The 20,806-nt window shown below is 43.0% G+C and overlaps 2 protein-coding genes across 2 annotated transcripts; both read right to left on the minus strand.

The window, feature by feature from the left end:
- Positions 1-1,260: 1,260 nt before the first annotated feature.
- On the minus strand, positions 1,261-8,482 carry LOC132581095 (nucleoside diphosphate kinase). Its single transcript, XM_060252147.1, has 5 exons — positions 8,164-8,482; positions 5,523-5,659; positions 3,519-3,620; positions 2,232-2,344; positions 1,261-1,502 (listed from the first exon to the last, which is right to left on the minus strand). Exons 2-5 carry the CDS (start codon positions 5,649-5,651, stop codon positions 1,385-1,387), a joined length of 462 nt encoding a protein of 153 aa, XP_060108130.1. The 5' UTR covers positions 5,652-5,659; positions 8,164-8,482; the 3' UTR covers positions 1,261-1,384.
- A 2,325-nt stretch (positions 8,483-10,807) lies between these two features.
- Positions 10,808-20,672, minus strand: LOC132581096 (nucleoside diphosphate kinase A-like). The gene is made up of 5 exons (XM_060252148.1): positions 20,576-20,672; positions 18,968-19,103; positions 18,187-18,288; positions 14,874-14,986; positions 10,808-11,113 (listed from the first exon to the last, which is right to left on the minus strand). Exons 2-5 carry the CDS (start codon positions 19,094-19,096, stop codon positions 10,996-10,998), a joined length of 462 nt encoding a protein of 153 aa, XP_060108131.1. The 5' UTR covers positions 19,097-19,103; positions 20,576-20,672; the 3' UTR covers positions 10,808-10,995.
- Positions 20,673-20,806: the final 134 nt, after the last annotated feature.

Raw genomic sequence — 20,806 nt, forward strand, 5'->3', positions numbered from 1 at the left:
CCACTCCGAAGAGTCTCAGAGGGGCTCACAATCTCCTTTCCCTTCCTCTCCCATAACAGACACCCTGTGAGGTAGATGAAGATATTGGATTTATATCCCGCCCTCCACTCTGAAGAGTCTCAGAGCGGCTCACAATCTCCTTTCCCTTCCTCCCCCACAACAGACACCCTGTGAGGTAGATGAAGATATTGGATTTATATCCCGCCCTCCACTCCGAAGAGTCTCAGAGCGGCTCACAATCTCCTTTCCCTTCCTCCCCCACAACAGACACCCTGTGAGGTAGATGAAGATATTGGATTTATATCCCGCCCTCCACTCCGAAGAGTCTCAGAGCGGCTCACAATCTCCTTTCCCTTCCTCCCCCACAACAGACACCCTGTGAGGTGGGTGGGGCTGGAGAGGGCTCTCACAGCAGCTGCCCTTTCAAGGACAACCTCTGCCAGAGCTATGGCTAACCCAAGGCCATGCTAGCAGGTGCAAGTGGAGGAGTGGGGAATTAAACCCGGTTCTCCCGGATAAGAGTCCGCACACTTAACCACTACACCAAACTGGCTCTCCAGTTTGTCTCAATAGTACCACTGTTGAGAATATTCTGCTTGCCAGACATGTAAATTTGTGCCTGTTCACTAACATAAGTCATGAATTTAGGCCAGAATCATCACCCCCCCCCTGCTAAAGCAGCTTGGAAAGAACTGTCAACTTTTCAGTCAAGACCAGTAATCCCATTACATATAGTTTATAAATAATGCAATCTCTCCCCATTAGGAATATAACTTTTAAATGGTAGATTAGTTAGTTGAAACCCTAATCCTAAATTACAATTTAGCCTTAGATTGTGGAACTGAAGACAACTTTTATACAAGCATATCAGCTTCCTCCCCTCTCCATCAGGACTGATGTATAATGCCCACATGAAATCAACATTAATCCATCTTTAAAGCTTTGATCTTTCATACTATTATGCATGAGTTTGGAGCATTTAGGCCATTTTGACTGCAATATATTGCTGTGACAGGGTATTCCCGTTGAAAGAGTAAACCATTTGAAAGTTCCTTCAGGATACTCAAAGCTGGATTACTATCAAGACACATCTCATCCGACCAAGGTATGAAAGGTTGCAGAGATATGAAAGGTTACAGAGATTTTACTTTTTCCCAAGTGTATTTGTTTTAGTTGACATTCCTTAAAGCTGTATACAGCAGTGGGCACTCGTTCATGTATTACATTTGTTTCTTTAAAGTACAGAAAAGAAGCACAGCCGTTCATGAATGTTTATTTGTTAGTGCCAATAATTAAAGATAATCGTGGTAATCGTCCTAGCTCAAATACTCGAGTGGAATGAGATACTTTGCTAGAAAAAGGCATAATTAACCGAAAGACATGTTTATTCATAAATCCAGTCATGAGCACAAGACTTGAAGCTCACAAGTTCTTCAGGCTTGAACCACAGGTTAATCTCCTTCTGAGCACTCTCTACGGAGTCACTGCCATGAATGATGTTCCTTCAAACAAACAAGAATCAAATTGAGTCTTGAACAGAATTCGTAACTTCTTTAAGATAGAAATCTGGAGCCAACGGTTTACACAACTAAGAAATTAAGTTTCTCTAAGCCTAAAAACTCCGTAAGATGCAATCAAAGCTTACTGTACTAGAGAGATTTCTCAGATGCGCACACATACACTAAGGGCGTTTTCGCACTTACCTTAATCGGCAGCGACGCCCCTCTTCACCGCGCAGGGTCTGCACGGTTTTCGCACTAATCGCTGTGGAGCACCCGGAAGAGCCGCAAAGTCCCGCAGCTTTTGCGTCGCAAATGTAAACCACCAAAACCCGGTTTACATTTGCGACGCAAAAGCCGCGGGACTTTGCGGCTCTTCCGGGTGCTCGGCAGCAATTAGCGCGAAAACCGTGCAGACCCTGCGCGGTGAAGAGGGGCGTCGCTGCCGATTAAGGTAAGTGCGAAAACGCCCAAAATTAACTCACTGTGACATTCAATTAACCCCTGAAAAAATTAACAGTTGTCATCAGCTCTCTGCAACCATTTTGACTAAAGCAACATTGAGCAAGCAAATTAGCCCATCCTGTAATACAAAAGCATTATGTTTTGCTTTACATATGTCCCAGTTTTCTATCGTGAAATCTGTATTCAGCACATTTTCTTCTAAAGGGTTTAAAATGAGCAGAACCAGCAAACCCTTCTGAATACTTGAGCAGATGTTCTTATACCAACCTGCCCACTTGAATGCAGAAGTCACCACGGATAGTGCCAGGCTTTGAATCTGCAGGGTTAGTTTCTCCCAACATTACTCTGCCAGTCTTTACAACATTGAGGCCTTCCCAAACCTGTATCAACAAAAATAGCTTAATATATGTGGTTCACTCTTGTAATTTAACAGAGGGAAGGGACTGGGAACCTAAAGACAAAACATGCTCTTTAAAAAAAAACACCTTAAAAAGATGCCAACTAAAGTTGCCAATATATCATGCAGTAAACTCCAGCATTGGCAAATAATGCTCTGTTCTTTGTCTCTGGACCAATAAGTAATAGGGACAGAAAATCTGCAGTGAACTGTTTGAAGCTCTGGAAACTGAGGACTCCTTTACCAGTGTGCTGAATGTTATCAAAACCTACATGGGTGCCTAGACACTGAAAAGTAATTAGATATTCTCAGTAAAATTAGAAGGGTTAGTCTTGCTAAATAAAAACCTAAGCCTTGAAAATATCTCATTAAAATGAATCCAAGAATAACATAGACTCAAGAGCACAAAGATCTGACTTTAAAACCAACCATTGCACCAATTATGTCTAAAACAGTCTCAGTGCTATCTGTTGGTTTTAATCTTCCAAAATACTGTGCATTTATACAATTGGTTCATTTTGTTTTAAACAACATGAGAATCACACTGCCCTTTCTTTCTAAACATGGAAAGTTCTCAAATAGCTAAAACATACAACAGTAAAACAATGCAAGACTGAGTATGACTCAGACACACATTAAAGATAAATTTCCATCATGACAACTTACAAGCCATGAAATACACTTTGCTAATTAAGCTAATTACAACATCTAGGTTCAAATATTTATTCACTTTTCCCACTACTGATGTTCCAGCAACTGACCTTAAAGTATTTAAATTGGTTCCTAGCCAAAGTTTCATACAGTCCCCCCCCCAAGGCTTAGGTAACACCAGGCCCAGTGCATGACTTTTCAGATTACAGCTCAAGTGATTATCAAGTCTAGCAAAAAGCAGAACAAGGATTATTCACCTGCCTTGTATATAAAAGAAAAAAACAGATCTACCTACAACTCTCATTCCTTCTGTTCTCTTAGAAGTGAAGGGCTGCTATAGCAGACAGGAAAGAGATAAATATATTTATGTTACAGAAGATAACTAATGATTGATTACAAGCCTTTTTTTACTCCAGTCTCTTCACTCTCCTTCCCATGAAGAGTTGATACATCATGTCTAGAAAGATTTACGGAGGAAGTGGCTAAATTCAACTGACAGTACTTACCATGGCTACTACAGGTCCAGAATTCATATATTTAACCAAACCTGAGTAGAATGGCCTATCTTTCAGGTCAATGTAATGTTTTTTGAGAAGTTCTTCAGAAGCCTTTGGAGAGATGAGAAACAAAACATGAAAAATATTACCCAGCACCAGCAAATATTAACTTTTTATTCTACACTGGAAAAAGCAGTTGGTAAGTTGGTCCTGTTTTAAGCCCCTCCCCAGGATCCCAGCAACAGTATCTAACAGCAAGCAGTAAAACACATACAGTTTAAGTCAGAATTGAGTCAAAGTTTACTGAGTACAAGTATTTTAACTTTCAGTAATGCTGGTAGTACATCAATTATCTAGTATAACCATAGTCCAACAACGCGTTTGTATTGTGTAACATGGTTGTTTTAATACCACCTGCTATACCCATACAATGCCAGACTGATCTATCTGAAGACAAAATTCATGGATGTGCAAACAGAAGGCCACATTTTTAAGCAACAGAATGAAAAAACTGGGGTGCATTTTTATAAGCAATAAAAGCAAGTCTCTGCTCTAACTAAGGCTGAGTTCATATATGTAGGGAAATGGGGTGGTAATGAGGAGCCAGGGCACCAGGACAGAATGAGCTTGCATCATTTCAGACTGTATGTCCGCAATTCCTGCTGTAAATCTTTCTCCACTTAAGAACCTCCATGTAAATAAAGAACTATAATAGCAAGGACAAAGGTTCTACTTTGTCTTTGTTTACTGTGAAGAAGAAGAAGAAGATATTGGATTTATATCCCGCCCTCCACTCCGAAGAATCTCAGAGCGGCTCACAATCTCCTTTCCCTTCCTCCCCCACAACAGACACCCTGTGAGGTAGATGAAGATATTGGATCTATATCCCGCCCTCCACTCCGAAGAGTCTCAGAGCGGCTCACAATCTCCTTTCCCTTCCTCCCCCACAACAGACACCCTGTGAGGTGGGTGGGGCTGGAGAGGGCTCTCCCAGCAGCTGCCCTTTCAAGGACAACCTCTGCCAGGGCTATGGCTGACCCAAGGCCATTCCAGCAGGTGCAAGTGGAGGAGTGGGGAATCAAACCCGGTTCTCCCAGATAAGAGTCCACACACTTAACCACTACACCAAACTGGCTCTCCACTGTGGTGGCCTTCTATCTGCAAGGAGCTTTTCAAGACAGGGAAGTTGTCCAAAAAGTGAGGCTCCACCTGCAGTCTTAAGTGGTGCAGACCATTCCGCCACCCCAATCAATTTAACAGAGGGAAGGGACTGGGGACCTAAGGACAAAACACGTTCTTTAAAAAAAGCACCTTAAAAGATGTCAACTAAAGTTGCCGGTATAACTCCCACCTTGACCCTAGATTTATGCAAGCTACATACTGCACTAGAAGCACAGGCACGTTTAAGCTTTCTGAGTTCTATATAAATAATTTTATATAAATAGAACTACAAAGAAAACACGCACCTGTGGATCAGGGTATCCCTTGGTCTAAAGTGCTTTGGTTTGTTTTACAGGGGACACCTCCCCATCCCAAAACAATGCACAATATGAACGGGCTAATATTTCAATTGTTTGGAAACCATGTAGGGGAAATTTTCAAGCTACTGTAGTAATGTCAAATGCATACATAATCTTCCTTCCTCAAGCTGCTACTACCATTTCTATCCTTTTTCTCACATATTATACACACACATGCACATACATATACGTATATGTATGTGTCAACTTGAATTCTACATAGGATATATGCAGATGGCATTTGCAGGTGGGCAATTTTCACCAACTCCCCCAGCTATTCCTGGGGAGGGTGTCATGTGTCTCCCCCAGCAGCAGCATTTCAGAAGACATTTTTGGGCTGCACAGTGAGAGCGGAAGGCTGAAAGACGCATTTCATAGACAAAAATCCTTCTGTCCATGGAAATCCTCAAATCTGTAATGACAAATAGCAACTGCTTGGTTGATAAAGGACTACTTGTCCATACGCTGCTATCAGAGGAAGGATGAATCTTACATGCATAAATTTCATAGCCACCAGTCGGAAGCCCTTCTGTTCAAAGCGCTTGATGATTTCTCCTACTAATCCCCGCTGGACTCCATCAGGCTTGACGGCAATGAAGGTGCGTTCTGTGTTGGAAGCCATTATTAAGACTGCAAACAGATGCAAAGAAATAACAATGGAGACGGACAGCACAACAGGCCAGCACTTGAATAAATAAATAAAAGGTATTATTATTATTATTATTATTATTATTATTATTATTCCCATATTACAGAAAATCACCACAGAAAGTAAGTCACCAAGCCAAGGACACCAGTTCATAACTCAGAAGCCAACCACATAAGAATATATATGAATGTACCATGTATTTCCCGATCATCAGTGTGACCGGCCTGCTCTACACATGCAACGAAACAAGGAGGTAACAGAATAGATGGCTCCACTTTACACCACAGATAGGGTTTGTTAATGTTCTCCAACATAAAAGGTTCACTGCCAAATATAAAACCAAGAGGGCAAGAAGTATGCTGGACAGGAATACTTCTTTCTGATGTGATGTTTTGCAGCCTTTTACATGGAAGTGCGTGCAAAAATAGCAATCCCCATCTGCAGTGGTACCATCTACTCCACTATCTCAGGATTTTACTGAGATAAATAATTATTTACTTTTCATTCAACAGTTTGTGTTTTCCATGCTTCTGCTGACCAAGGAAACATTCACCACCCATAAAACACAGACTTAAATACAGATTTTTCTACATTCGTTTTTCAAAAACAAGCTATGAATAAGGTCAGAGGTACTACACCACCAACCCCCCCCCAAAAAGGGGGGGGGAGCTCACTAGAACAGCAATGAAGCAACTGTAACATCACCCCTCTCTAGCTCTTTTTATGGGATTAGCCTTGCTACTTTGGAAACCCCTTTAATTTCTAGCCTCAAAACTCAATGGATTTTTTTTTTAAATCCAAGGTATGGAATGTTTACTTTGAAAAAGTACTTTCCAAATCAAGTATGATGAATTCACACGTGGGACAAATACTCCATAGTGTTTAACTTCCACCTTTGAAGTCTTTGCCCAATCTCTAAAACTCACAGGTGGCGTCTTGGAATTGGGCTTATTTCTAGAGAATGATTTTACCATGTAGAGATGGGCTGCAGTCATGCACACCAAATAATGCACTTTTAATTCACTTCCAAACTGGATTTGGCAGTTCACACAATAAAACCCAGTTGGAAAGTGCACTGAAAAGCGGATTGAAAGTGCATTATTTAGCGTATGTGATGTGACCGCAGCCTAGGGCTAGAAATCGCATTATGTATCAATCACCATAGATTCAAGGGAGAATCATAAAGTTGGAAGGGACCTCCAGGGTCATCTAGTCCAACCCCCCGCAACAATGCAGTAAAGTGTGAGTCTGTCTCTTTTAGAAATTTTATATCTCCCCTACCTAGCATTACATTTTTATGACACACACGGCCTGGCCCACCAAGCTCACCCCAGCCCAGGGGAGTGCTTCAAGCCAGAACAGAGGGCAAGCTGGAGCCCTTACCAGGCAGGATGGTGAGGCAGAGCAAAGAGGCAGGTGGTGGCGAGGGTGAGAATTTGGAACCAGGCTGCAAAGAAGCTTACTTGTTCAGGAAGCTTCTTGCACGTTGATAGGAGGGACGGAAGAAACAGCACGTGTCGCAATATGGGCCTCGGACAGGAAATGAGCAGCAGCCCTTGGCTTGACGCTGACTTAGGGCTCCCTAACCCGCCTGTCTTCCGGAAGAGTCCTTTGTCCCTTCCTCCTATAGTCACTCCTGACGGCTTCAGCACCACTTAGGGTTGCCAAGTCCAATTCAAGAAATATCTGGGGACTTTGGGGGTGGAGCCAGGAGACATTAGGGGTGGAGCCAAGATCAAGGCTGTGAGAAGCATAATTGAACTCCAAAGGGAGTTCTGGGCCTCACATTTAAAGGGACGGCACACCTTTTCAATTCCTTCCTTCCACCGGAAATAATGGGTAAGGGCACCTTCTTTTGAGGCTCATAGAATTGGACCCCCTGGTCCAATCTTTTTGAAACTTGGGGGGTATTTTGGGGAGAGGCACTAGATGCCATATTGAAAATTTGGTGCCTCTACCCCAAAAATCAGCCCCCCCCCAGAGCCCCAGATCAATTCTCCATGATTTTCTATGGGAATAAATCTCCAAAGGGAATAATAGAGTTCCCAGCAGACATTTCCCTCCCCCCCCCCCCACTTTCTGGAGACCCTGAGGGGGGGAAGGCCTTCAAACCAGGGGATCCCCTGCCCCCACCTGGGGATTGGCAACCCTAGCACCACTTCTGCGGCTGACCGTCAATCGACCTCGGCCACGTGGCGGCAGCGCGGAGGGGGAAAGGCACAGGCTCCTCAACCCTGCATCTGTCTAAAGCGGGGGCGATGGAAGGCCCTACATACGAGCCGCCCTGGCCGATTTCCGCCGTTTCTTCTACCTGCTTCCTTGTTCAGCCCCCCCCCCCCCGTCTTTTCTCCTCCATCCCTCACTCAAGGAAGAAGCTGGATCCAGGTGGGCAACAGAATAAAGTTAGAGTCCAGTGGCACCTTTAAAACCAACTTAGTGCAATCGGGCTCTAACGCAAGAGAGAAGGTGGTGGGATGCCACTTACCGCAGACGGGTGAGCTCTAGTCTGGCCTGGAGAGCGTGGCTTTAGCTGCAGCCTCCCTGAAAACGCCCGGGGGAAGAGGCGGAGCGACGCCGGCCGGAGATGGAAACCAACGTCAGCCCGACAAAAAGGCAGGTCTTCATCATAGAGCTCTTTCTGACTGCTCCCTCTCTTCGCCTTTGCAGCACAGACGCTGGAAGAAACTGAATCCTTTGGGGAAAGAGGCGCGCCTGCTTCCTTTCCTCGCCAAGGTCTGGGAGGAAGGCTTTGCTGCTGAACCCGAAATAACTGAGCCTATGCAGGGATCGGGGGTGAGGAGCCCAAACTATCGTGGGAAAAAATGAGTGCTGAGAGAAAGACGAAGATTAACATCCCCTGCAGTTTTCTTCTCCTGAATGAATAGTGCAGTTTTGCGGTACCTTCAAGACTAACAAACGTGTTAAGCATCGCTTTTTGTCAACCAGAGCCTCCCCTCCTGACCTTTCTTCTGTTTCTTTGTGCATGCGCCTATACATCAGATTGTTATTTTGGCTGCAGAAAACGAACGGCTGACTCGCAACAATTTGTCTCATGAGGGTCTAACTACATGATACACAGCTTATGCGTCCACTCTGGGTCCTGTTGTCCAACCAGACGTGACAACTCTGCTGAAACTTAATTCTCGGATGTTCAGCTTGGGATCACTACAAGTGGGAGAGAGGACTTAAGTCCCCCACCCTGTAACATTTTTCCAACCTGAACTCAAACTCGGGTGCGGGGAGCCTTTTGTTCTGCTGGGAATCATACACATAGTCCATCAGTACACTTTCCCCCAGTGGGGCAAATAATGGCATCACAAGATGCAAAAATTATTTATTTATTTATTATTTATTTATTACTTTTCATTTATATCCCGCCCTCTCCGCAAGCGGACTCAGGGAGGCTTACAACATTACAAAATAATGTGGGGACAGAAGATTTATGCTACCTGTCACAGTCATGATCCAAACTGGGCTCTTGCTCACCTGGGAATTCATTTTCAACACAACTCCTAACACACTTCTGGTTGGCAGGACACAGAGCAGACCCATAAATAATGCATTGTGTAGTTAGGCCATGATCAAATAGTAAAGACTGCCTGTTTAGTGTTATTCGCACAGCCACACACGTGGAACAGAATCACCACATGTATGTTTTGAGAAGATAAAAAGGGGGAAAGGAGAAACACATACATTATCCTGAGCTACTGGGAGACCTTTCTTTCAACTACTTTTTTGGAAGCACAGAATGTGGACAGGACATGCTACAAATAAAGATTCAAAACAGGCAACTGAATGCATGGGTTTTTTTCTGAGTGCTGCAGAAACATTATTTTACCCTAAAGGGCACAGGAACCAAATGGCTTTTTGTTGCTGTTAGATTAATTGCTTAGTGTTCCAGCAATTTGTGATTTACAGCTGCTTGTCTGTTTTCATTTCCTTTCTGCTCAGCACTCCAGTCTCCAGTTGTATGGCTTCCAGAGGCCTCAAGAATAACTGATTTATTAATCTGAATGCTGTATATAGCCATGTTTTGCAAACCAGGATTTCTGATTTTGGTTTGTCAACTAGTTTGTTAGTTTAAATACTACAGAAAACCACAGTTCAGCTTTCTCAACTAACTTTGGCATGTCTGAATTATGTCATTTTAAAGTTTAGTAATCAAGAGAAGGAAATATGTACAAACATGTTGTAAAGAAAGAAAATCGCTCAACTGTAAGAAGAAGCAATTCTGTAATTCACCTGTTTTCAATATCAAATGGACAGAAATAAGTGACAGGAGGAAGAGATTACTGAACAGCCTTTTCATTAATTTCCTTTTCTCATCTAAGCACATTGCATAAGTGCTACATTAATCCTGCTTTTCAATGTCACAAAGGAGAAATTCGAAGGTGACAGAAGACAAAAAATAAGCATCTGTAGAAGCATTAATTGCAAAGTGAAATTGCATATTGGTTCAATGTAAAAACAAGCTTGAACTTTGCCAACATTTAGATTCAGGTGGGAATCTTGTTTGAGAACAAGGTTTGAGAACAAAGTTTGAGAACAAAGTTTGAGTCCAGTGGCAACTTTAAGACCAAAAATTTTTTATTTAGGGTATGATACATGAAAGCTTATTCCCTGAATAAAACTTTGTTGGTATCAAAGGACTCAAACTTTGTTTTGTGAACATTTGTTACAATTCAGTCGTGCATTCAATAATTCTTCAGTTTGCAGTCATTTACACCAAATTCAGGTTTATGCAGCAGCACCACGTCTTCTTAGTTTATAGGTAAACAGAATAGTCATTCAATTGATCTGTTTTAGACAGTATATTATTTTATGCTAAATCACCTATATAATATACCCTGTATATAATATATACCCTGTAGCCAAAATTGCAATTTTCAATACAGTAGTTTCCCATCTCTCAGCCTCTCATGCACAAGTAGTTTCCCATCTCTCAGCCTCTCAAAATCTAGGTAGAGTCCATTGGCTGCAGTTGATTTATGATAACAAAATAAAGCATATACAATTGAGCAACCACTTAATAAGAGCTCAGTAGTAAAAACTGAGTGTGCTCTTTTCCCACACCCTTTTACCCCTTGGCATTCTCTAACTGAAATTAAGTACAATCCAATCCAGTAAATAAAGCATTTCCTTTCAGCCAGAATAAAAACGGTGATTGCACATATATTTTAAATCACACAAAAATATTTTCATAAATGCACAATTGCAAATGTGAAGGGGATACAACCCATAAAGGATAATAGAGGTAGGAATTGTTTCAAGGTCAACAGTCAGTGGAATGAAGGGATAAGCAAGTGACTCGTCAGTTTTAGTTATAGATCCATGGGTGCTCACAGCTTCTGTAGTCAATCACTTCTTCTGGAGCAAACCATAGGTTAATTTCTGTTTCAGCACTTTCTACAGAGTCACTGCCATGAATTATATTCCTAAAGAAGGAAAGCAATTAAAAAAGCAATGGGTTAGAACATGACCAGGGGGAAAGGTGGCACGGTATAGCCTGATCTTGTTACATCTTGGAAGCTAGCAAGGTCAATACTTGGATGGAAGACTGACAATGAAAGCTCTGCAAAAGGGCATGGCAAACCCTCTCAGCTTCTAGTTTGCCTTGAAAGCCCCTTGCTGGGATTGCCATAAGTCTATTGCAACTTGACAGCACAGGAGATGACCATTATACTAAAGAAGCAGCTAAAAAGGATGAATTAACCCCTTGCTGGGGTTGCCATAAGTCTGTGCAACTTGACAGCACAGGAGATGACCATTATACTAAAGAAGCCGCTAAAAAGGATGAATTAATAGATCCCTCCCCCCCCCCCCAATTTTGTTTTGACAATGGGACCAGAAAAACAATTTTCAGTTTCAATATCACATATAGGCTTGGATCCTCTGGAGCATTTATTCAGGCAGAAAGATTTCTGCACTTGGAGGGTGCCTTCTAATATCCCCCCATTCTGCAGCCCAAAATGCCCCCAGAACACCATTGAAGGGGGCATTTGAAGATGCAACAGGCTACATGTGAGAAAGTCATGCTCCATGGGGAGAACTCCAGTGGATTTAAGCCACAGCGGTATAAAAATGACTATGTGCAGTCAAATTGACAGATAACATCATTATTATTATCAATGTATTAAATTCTCCACATGGCCAAATCTTTGGATACCTAAATCCAGAGAATGGAGGCATGGACAAACAAGACAGGTCTGAAAAAGGCCCCAGGTTTGCAGAAAAAGCTGAATTTTTTTCAAAGGTTTTTTTTTTAAATATCCCCAGATGATAAAAGGAGCACCTTCAGTTTTAAGAAATGGATGTTCAACAGCAGCCGTCCCACACAAGCCAGTGTGATATAAAGGTTAGAGTTTCAAACTAGGATTACTTCCTCCTGTCAGACAAGGGAGGTGGCTAAATAGTGTGTCCAGGTTCTCAAGGAACATAATTCATGTGGCAAATAGTTGTAAGTTTCAATCCTTTATCTTTTAACTACATTTTATATGAGTTTTAGGGCTGTTTTATCCTTTTTTGGTTATTGTCTTAGATACCCACTTACTGAATGTTATTGTTGGACTAACTTTATGTATTCAAATGCTTTATGCAAATTGATTGAGTGAGCTGATCATTGACTGTAAAAATAAACTTGAACTAGGATTCGAGGAGATCCAGGTTTGAATCACTACTGTGCCATGGAAGCTCATCAGGTGACATTGGGCCAGTTATACATTCTAAGCCTTGCTTACTTCACAGGGTTGTTGTGCAAATAAAATGGGAAGAGGAGAATTGTGTAAGCTACTGTGAGCCCCCATTGTGAGATATAAATGGATTAAATAATAAATATAGCTGAAAGTTGGGGGTATGGGGAGATAAAGGTAGATAAAGGTTAGTGGGTAGATGGGAAGGAAGACTAGAAGACAAGGAAAGATGGGAAGGGGGGGGGGTGCCAGGACAAGGGAAAGAGAAAATACAGTGTAGAGTGGAATACAAAAGAAAGTGAGGTAGCCCCCCCCCACACACACAAGGTTTTGCAGGTTCTTCACACTGTACACCTGGGCCCAGCTTGGCAGATGGCACTGCACAACAGGGCCAGTTTTCCTGGACAGAGCCTGTTGTGGGAAGGAAGAAAAGGTGAAGCTGGGGATGGGGGCAGAGAAAGGTAGATTGACTGGTGGATGGGAAGGAACCAGGAAAAGGGGGGATGCTATAGTGACTTTCAGCAAAGGGAAAGAGGAAATTGTGTGGAGGGGAGGGGTTAGGGCTACCCGTGAAAGTCCTTGTGGGTCCCCTACTTGTTATATCTAATAGCAAAGTTGTGACTTCCATGCAAATAACAAACACGGCACAATGTATATCTGTGGGAATTCCTAGGTACATAGAAAAGCATGAGTTTTCCTTGCAGTTTCTCCCCTGTTCCCCCAAGGAACCACCACAACTATGCATGCACATGCTCCACAATGAAACTTGATGCGGATAACATCCACTGAGGTCACAAAGTCAGCTTCAGCAGCCACCAAGGTATCTGCCTAGCATTCTGTCACAAGGTTGCAGGCTCACAGCAAAGAGTTTGGTTCCCTTGTCCAAGAACTGGGCATCTGCTGGATTCTGCAGTGGGGCTTTGGTGGTGTAAGGGTGCAGTACATGATGTGACTAAATGCCGCCTTTGTTGGAACTTACTTTTTAAAAATGGCTGGGTTTTTTTTTCCCCTGGGGGAGGGAGTCAGTTTGCAGCTCACTTATAGCAGACTGCTTGCTTTCTCTCTCCCCCCTCCCCTTCTTAATCATAGAGGAGGGAGTTATTTGCTAGAGGGGCAGGATGAAAACAGGAAGCTCCAGACAAGCTTTGGGGCTTTTCTTCCCAGAGTTCTCTAGGGAAAAGGTGACCAGTTCCTGGGTGGGAAGGAGAGTTTGGAGAGATTCCCCAGCGAGGGAGAAAGAAGGTAGAGAATGCTAGTCTCCTCAAGCATTGCAGACCTCTGGCTGGGCTTTGCTGCACGGTGGTCATTTTGAGAGACCGGGAAGCTGCAGATCTCTCTGGTGACGGGAAGGGCTTCAGGCCAAACGACTTATGCCTGCTCCGCTCAAAAGAACTAGCTAGAGTATGTGTTAGGGGAGGGAAAGAATGCATGTGTTTACTCCACGATTATTTTGTTTCCGTTTTGCTGATCTGGTGATGGGTTAAGGGTATAGATGTAGGAAAGGAAAGGTCCCCTGTCCAAGCACCAGTCGTTTCACAACACGGCAGACTTTTTACGGGGTGGTTCGCCATTGCCTTCCCCAGTCACCTACACTTTCCCCCCAGCAAGCTGGGTACTCATTTTACCGACCTCGGAAGGATGGAAGGCTGAGTCAACCTTGGGCCAGCTACCTGAATCCAGCTTCTGCCAGAATCGAACTCAGGTCATGGGCAGAGAGTTCAGACCGCAGTACTGCGATACTGCAATTTTACCACTCTGCGCCACAGAGCCACTATATCCTTTATGTATGTGTGTGTGTGTGTGTGTGTGTGTATATATATATAATGTGTGTGTGTGTATGTATATATGTGTGTGTGTGTATAAATATATATGTGTGTGTATGTATATATGTGTGTGTGTGTGTATGTATATCTATATCTATATGTAGATCTTTCAATAAAACTTTTTGAATCTGGCAGTGTTCTCTGGGTCACATAGTTATCCAACCTCTTGGACATGCTACACATTTGCCAGAGAGAGCCCCAGATTGGGAGGGAAGTGGTTAAGGCACCCGTTGCCAACCCTCCTGGGGGGAGTTCCAAAGAGGGAATTTGGTCCCTGTATTAACCAGGTGCTGGATAACAGGAGACCAGAGAAGGAGACTCAGGTTGAAAAGGGAGTCAGGAGTCTGTTCCTCCTGGCAGGGAGACCCCAAGAGGGCAGTGGTGGCAGCGATACCCAAGTGGCAGGAAGCAGAATATCTCCCTCCAGGAGTTAGTAACCCAACAGAGTGGGCAGAACTGGGCCTACGAGGAAAAGCAGGCAGGTTCTGCCACACATGTTAATGGGGAAACTAGACAAAGGAGAAAGCATTGGGTGTTGAATGGGGAACGATATGCAATTGGCAGGCTGTAAAAAATGGAACAGCTGACAAAGGATGAAGTTGAGAGTGTGGTGGAGGTTAATATGAGCCTGACGGGGAGGACTAGAGAACGGAGAATTTGATAAAAGGGCATTTTAGGATTACCTGCCAACTTGTACACAGAAGTCTCCACGAATTGTGCCAGGTCTGGAATCTACAGGGTTAGTTTCTCCCAGCATTACTCTGCCAGTCTTAATGACATTAAGGCCTTCCCATACCTTTAACCACACATACAAAAACAGATAAAAGTGACTGTACAAATTAGAAGGTCACATTTTCTCACATTACTTCTCTGCACACATACTGAATATAGCTAGAAAATAAAGCACTCTGTGTCAGGCTTTCTAAAAGCTGTTACAGATAATGGACATCATCCAGGATAACATTTTGTGCACTTAAGCCCTAGTGATTTACTTAAGAACATAAGAAGAGCCCTTCTGGATCAGACTGGTGGTCCATCTAGTCCAGCATCCTGTCTCACACAGTAGCTATCCAGGGGAGGGCCAACAACAGAGCACATAGGCCAAGACCTTCCCTGATGTTGCTTCTTGGCACTGGTATTCAGAGCTTTACTGCTTCTGAATGCAGAGGTTCCTTATAGTCACCATGACCAATAACCACTGATAGACCTATCCTCCATTAATCTTCCTAATCCCCCTTTAAAGTTGCCTATGCCTGCAGCGATTACTACATCCTCTGGCAGTGAATTCCACATTTCAGTTTGTATGGGGCTTACATATGTATAACTGTGCATTATGGACAGTTTATCAGGCAACAAATGCATATGGGATGCTTGTCTAAAACTGCATCATGTATCATTTAGGTTACCAGTCTCCAGGTGATAAGATAACAGACGGACACAAGTTCCATATCCAAGGTGAACAGACCAAACTTTATCCTTCCCAGTGACTTAACAGTCGACCTGAGGCATTCATTTCACCAGATGGTTTCTTTCCAGTCAGAATAGAATAATATTAATTTACAAAAGTCTCAATTCTTACCGTTTAACCTCACTACCAGCACAAGTCTTCCTCTAGTAAATGTTCTTAGTTAATTTCATTCTGCTTTGGAAGGGACCTCGCTGAGGTCCCTCCCCAAACCCTGGCATACTCAGGCTCCACTCCCCAAATATCCAGGAATTTTCCATTCCAGAGCTGGCACTGCTATGTACTGTTTATTTGGACAAGATCAGCTCCTCCAGTTCTTAAGAATGGTCTTTCATAGATTTATTTGTACCATATCCATCATATACATTCCTCAAGAACGACACTTTGTTTGAGGTCTCTAGACCGGTTATCCACTAGCCTTGTCCCAGTCTCACGCTCCTCTTCTCTACGGGGCTTCTGTCCAATTTTGCACAGGCTGCCCCGGGGCTGCAACCAGTGTTCCCTCTAAGCTGTGGAGTCTTGTGAGCAAAAAATCTACTTTGTGACCTACTGGCATTAAAGTTCTGAGCTAATGACATTACAGTTGTGAGCTAATGCATAGATTAATTTGCTCTAGGGCCATTTTTCCTGAGCTGAGACAGAAATGTGTGAGCTGGAAGCTAAAAAATTGTGAGCTAGTTCACGCTAACTCAGCTTGGAGGGAACACTGACTGCAACTCGCTCCACCTCTTTCGCGCAGCAAGCAGGAACTGATTTTTAGAGGATCTTGCTTGTCACACGAAAGAGGGGGAGTGAGTCGCAGCCCTGGGGCAGCTTGTGCGAAATCAGAAGGAAGCCCCACAGAGAAGAGGAGCATGAGACTGGGACAAGGCTAGTGGGGAATCAGTCCTACTGAACTATCCCAGTGTTCAATCACTGTTGCTTGGCAAGGAGAATTCCTTTTTCAAGCAGTATGGCTATAGCAAGTAGCAGTGCTGTGTTAACTGCAGTTCTGTGAACATCTGGAAACACCGATGGATATTGCAGATGATATCACATGCAACTGCAGCTTTTGTTCATGATAGTTGCATGTCTTTAAAATCATCTCCCTTCCTCTTTGCAGCAGAGTGTTCCCACGTTCTAAGGGCTACCAAGCAGGAGGTATATTTCAGTAATACCCCTCAAACATTAACATGCTCATACAGAAAGGTGTAACTTACCCTAACATTTCTGATTTAAAGATTAATGTCAGGCTTTTCTAGCCATTTTTAAAATCTAGAAAATCTAGATAATTGTCCACCGACACAAGCACATTCTATTAACCATTTTTTACTGTATGATAAATGTAATTAATACCTGGATCTTTTTTTTTATCATGCTCCCCTGTCCCAATATTCCACAAATAGCTTTTCAACTCCAGAATTTATGACCTCGTCTCTCATTGATTTTGTGACTTTGTCTGTTATTATCAGGTTCCTTTATACTTCCTCTTTCATTTCTTAGAACATTGACATTCTGTGAATTTTCTTAATCTCAATTAGAAGGTTAATTTTTGTTAAGAATCCAAATTGCAGTGATTCAGGCAAGAACTATAGAACAAATGAGGGACAAATTACCCATCTATATAGGGTTGCCAGGTCCAATTAAAAAAATATCTGGGGACTTTGGGCGTGGCGCCAGAATACTTTGAGGTGGAGTCAGGAGCAAGGTTGTAACAAGCGCGATTGAACTCCAACGGGAGTTCTAGCCATCACATTTAAAGGGACTGCACACCTTTTAAATGCCTTCCCTCCATTTGGAAACACTGGAGGATAGGAACACCTTCTTTCAGAGCTCATAGAATTGGACCCCTTGGTCCAATCTTTTTGAAACTTGGGGGTTGTTTTGAGGAGAGGCACCAGATGCTATGCAGAAAATTTGGTGCTGATACCTCAAAAAAACCAGGCCCCTCCCCGAGCAATGAGCAAAAATTATTCTTTGTGAGCTCCTGGCATTAAAGTTGTGAGCTACTGCATCAATTAAGTTGCTCTGGGGCCATTCTTTCCTGAGCTAAGACAAAAATGTGTGAGCCAGAGGCTAAAAAACTTGTGAGCTAGCTCACACTAAGCTTAGAGGAACACTGCCCGCCAGCGCCAGCTCTGGGGAGCTGGTGCAAGGCTGGCGTCCCAGGCTAAGCGTCCCCCACCACCCCTCGCTTTCTTGTTGAGGGCAAGCTCAGCAGCAGTGGCAATGGGACTTCTGGACTCAGTGGGCAGGCACATGTGCCCTCCCCCAGAGCCACGCTCCAGGCAGCTGCCTCATGCTGCCTAATGGACGCGCTGCCGCAGAACCTCATAGCCATGGATCAATTTTCCATTATACCCTATGGGAGCTGATCTCCATAGGGTATAATGAAGTGCCCAGCAGACATTTCCCTCCCCCCCTGCCCTCCCGGCTTTCTGTTAACCTTGAAGCAAGGGGATGGCCTCCAAACTGAGAGATCCCCTGCCCCCAACTGGGGATTGGCAACCCTGATTATTCTATTCCTACATCTTTACTTGTTGAAAACTTACCATGGCCACAACAGGACCAGCGTGCATATATTCAATTAAACCGTCAAAGAATGGCCTGTCTTTCAAGTCAATGTAGTGTTCTTTCAGAAGGTCTTCAGAGGCCTACAAGAATAAATAACAATTTAAGAACATCTTGTGTCACATTAGATGAACCACAGAAGGAAGAAGAAGAATTGCAGATTTATACCCCGCCCTTCTCCCTGAATCAGAGACTCAGAGCGGCTTACAATCTCCTATGTCTTCTCCCCCCACAACAGACACCCTGTGAGGTGGATGGGGCTGAGAGTGCTCTCACAGCAGCTGCCCTTTCAAGGACAACTCTTGCGATAGCTATGGCTAACCCAAGGCCATTCCAGCAGGTGCAAGTGGAGGAGTGGGGAATCAAACCCGTAATATTAATCCCTGTATTTCATGTGAACTTGTCAAAGCCTGGGACACCACCTTATTAGGGAGCTAATTTACTCAACTGGTGCACATTTGAAATTTTCTTTGGTATAGTGCTTTTTTACCAATTCATTACCAAAACAGTATTTGCTTATCTGATGACATGTAAAGCATTGTTTAAAATAAACCAAAAAGGTCTTTTATATTAAAGACATCTGCTTGCTAAAAATAGGATGCTCAGGATGGCTTTATCTTTCTAGATATTGGAAAGACTCCAAAATACCAGGCTAGCATATACAAGCAATGAGACTTTTGACAGGAGTCCATGGTGAAAAATTACATTTACTTCTAATGGGTGGCATTATCTGGACAGAGGAATGACTGAAAGAAAACTTACATGAATTAATTTCATAGCCACCAGTTTGAATCCTTTCTGTTCAAATCGCTTGATAATTTCTCCCACTAAGCCCCGCTGTACTCCATCAGGCTTAATGGCAATGAAAGTACGTTCAGAAATAGAAGCCATTGCGCCACTACACAGAAAAGTAAATAAGGCAGAAGAGTCAAGATACAGTAGAGGCATGGATGGTATAAAACACAATCTGTCACAGTACTCTGCTTCGGTATTAGACTGCTACAAGGACATCAGTTTAATTAATCCTCTATAAGGCACTGTGTGTATAGTATAGCTATATCACATCAAGACTAGCTCAGACCAACAATAGTTGCACAAGTATGTACCTGGTAAAATACATAGTCAAGTTGGGCAAAAAGAATGCAGAGATTTTACAGTCAATCAGAAGATACGTTACTGGAATACTAGGCTATGTTATGGGACTTTAACAAGGAGAAAACGGAAAGGATCTTTTCAAAAAAATTGATCTAGCGGGATACCATATCAAATATCACGGCACATTATAATAATATAAAACATTTGCCTAGAAACATCTAAAAAGTAATTTTAAAAAGAATAAAGATTCCTACGTCAGGTGTTCGATTTGAAACAAGGTAAATGGACTTGATTTTCAAATATAGCACAGAATGAGCAACTTTAATACAGGAATACGACACATTCTGTATGCTTCATTATTTTCAACAATTCATTACCATTCTACCTTTTGTACTTGGAGCCTAAATGCATTTACTTAAAATTTATTTTACCAGAACCTAGTTTATGTAGATGCATTTAGGTTGCTAGTGTTAGAGAAGTTATCAATGACTTTGGTTATAAACTATGTTAAAATTGATCTCATCTGTCTATTATAAGCTCACAGAAATATGCCACATGTGCTCTTCAAATCTCATATACCTTTGCAGAACAGTGCAGGCGCTCGGTTCCATAACAGCTTTTTCATCATGTACTCTCTCAGCAACTTCTTAAATGACTAAAACAGGGGCCCATTAAAGCTCATGCTAGCATAAAATACTTATAAGCAGGCCTCAGATTCATGGGAGCTCACAGGAGCACAGCTCCTGAACCTTTCTGAGAGTTTCACCTCCTCCTTCTGAGAGTTCCACCTCCTTGTCCATTGAATAGTAGGTACAGCTGCATAACAATCCCTGGAGGAGCTCCACCACCTATTTTTCTACAAAACGACCCCTGCTTATAAGTCCTTAAGGTGCCAAAGAATTCCTATTTATTTTTGTTGCAAAAGACTAGAGTTCTTCCTCAAATGGTTCGGTACATTAGGCTTTCCTGGATGGTTGATCTAATGCATTCTGTCAAGGATTTCTGCACTTGGAAGGTGCCTTCTAACATTCCCCTGTTCTGCAACCCAAAATGCCTCTTTAACTGCACTCTGTGACCATCACTGCATCCCATCCACAGTATCTCATGAATCCTTTATAGCTCCCTCAGCAGAAACACATATTATCACCTCCGTAGCAAAACAAAGCGAAAAAAACAACAACAACCTCAGGCATCTTCTGATCCTCCTGGGCTCCCCATTTCCCCCCCAGGTCCAAGATTTACCCAATCTGGCTTGGCTTGCATGAGTGCACCTACCTGCCTGCTGGTGCTGAGCTGACTGAGCTGGCACTGTCGGCCGTGCTAACACCACTGATGCTTTAAGCCTCAGCTGGCCTACGTCCAAGGTTAATTTTGACTGGACACATGTCCCCTCATCCCATGTGTCCTTCAGCTGTCTGCTGGCTAACTAATTCGCAAAGCAGAGTGAACTTCCTGGCTTCTTGCTTACTGTCTGTTGTTTCTTGTAAATACTACCTTAAATGTTTC

Source organism: Heteronotia binoei, chromosome 13 (assembly GCF_032191835.1).
Source record: "Heteronotia binoei isolate CCM8104 ecotype False Entrance Well chromosome 13, APGP_CSIRO_Hbin_v1, whole genome shotgun sequence".
Lineage (NCBI taxonomy): Eukaryota > Metazoa > Chordata > Lepidosauria > Squamata > Gekkonidae > Heteronotia > Heteronotia binoei.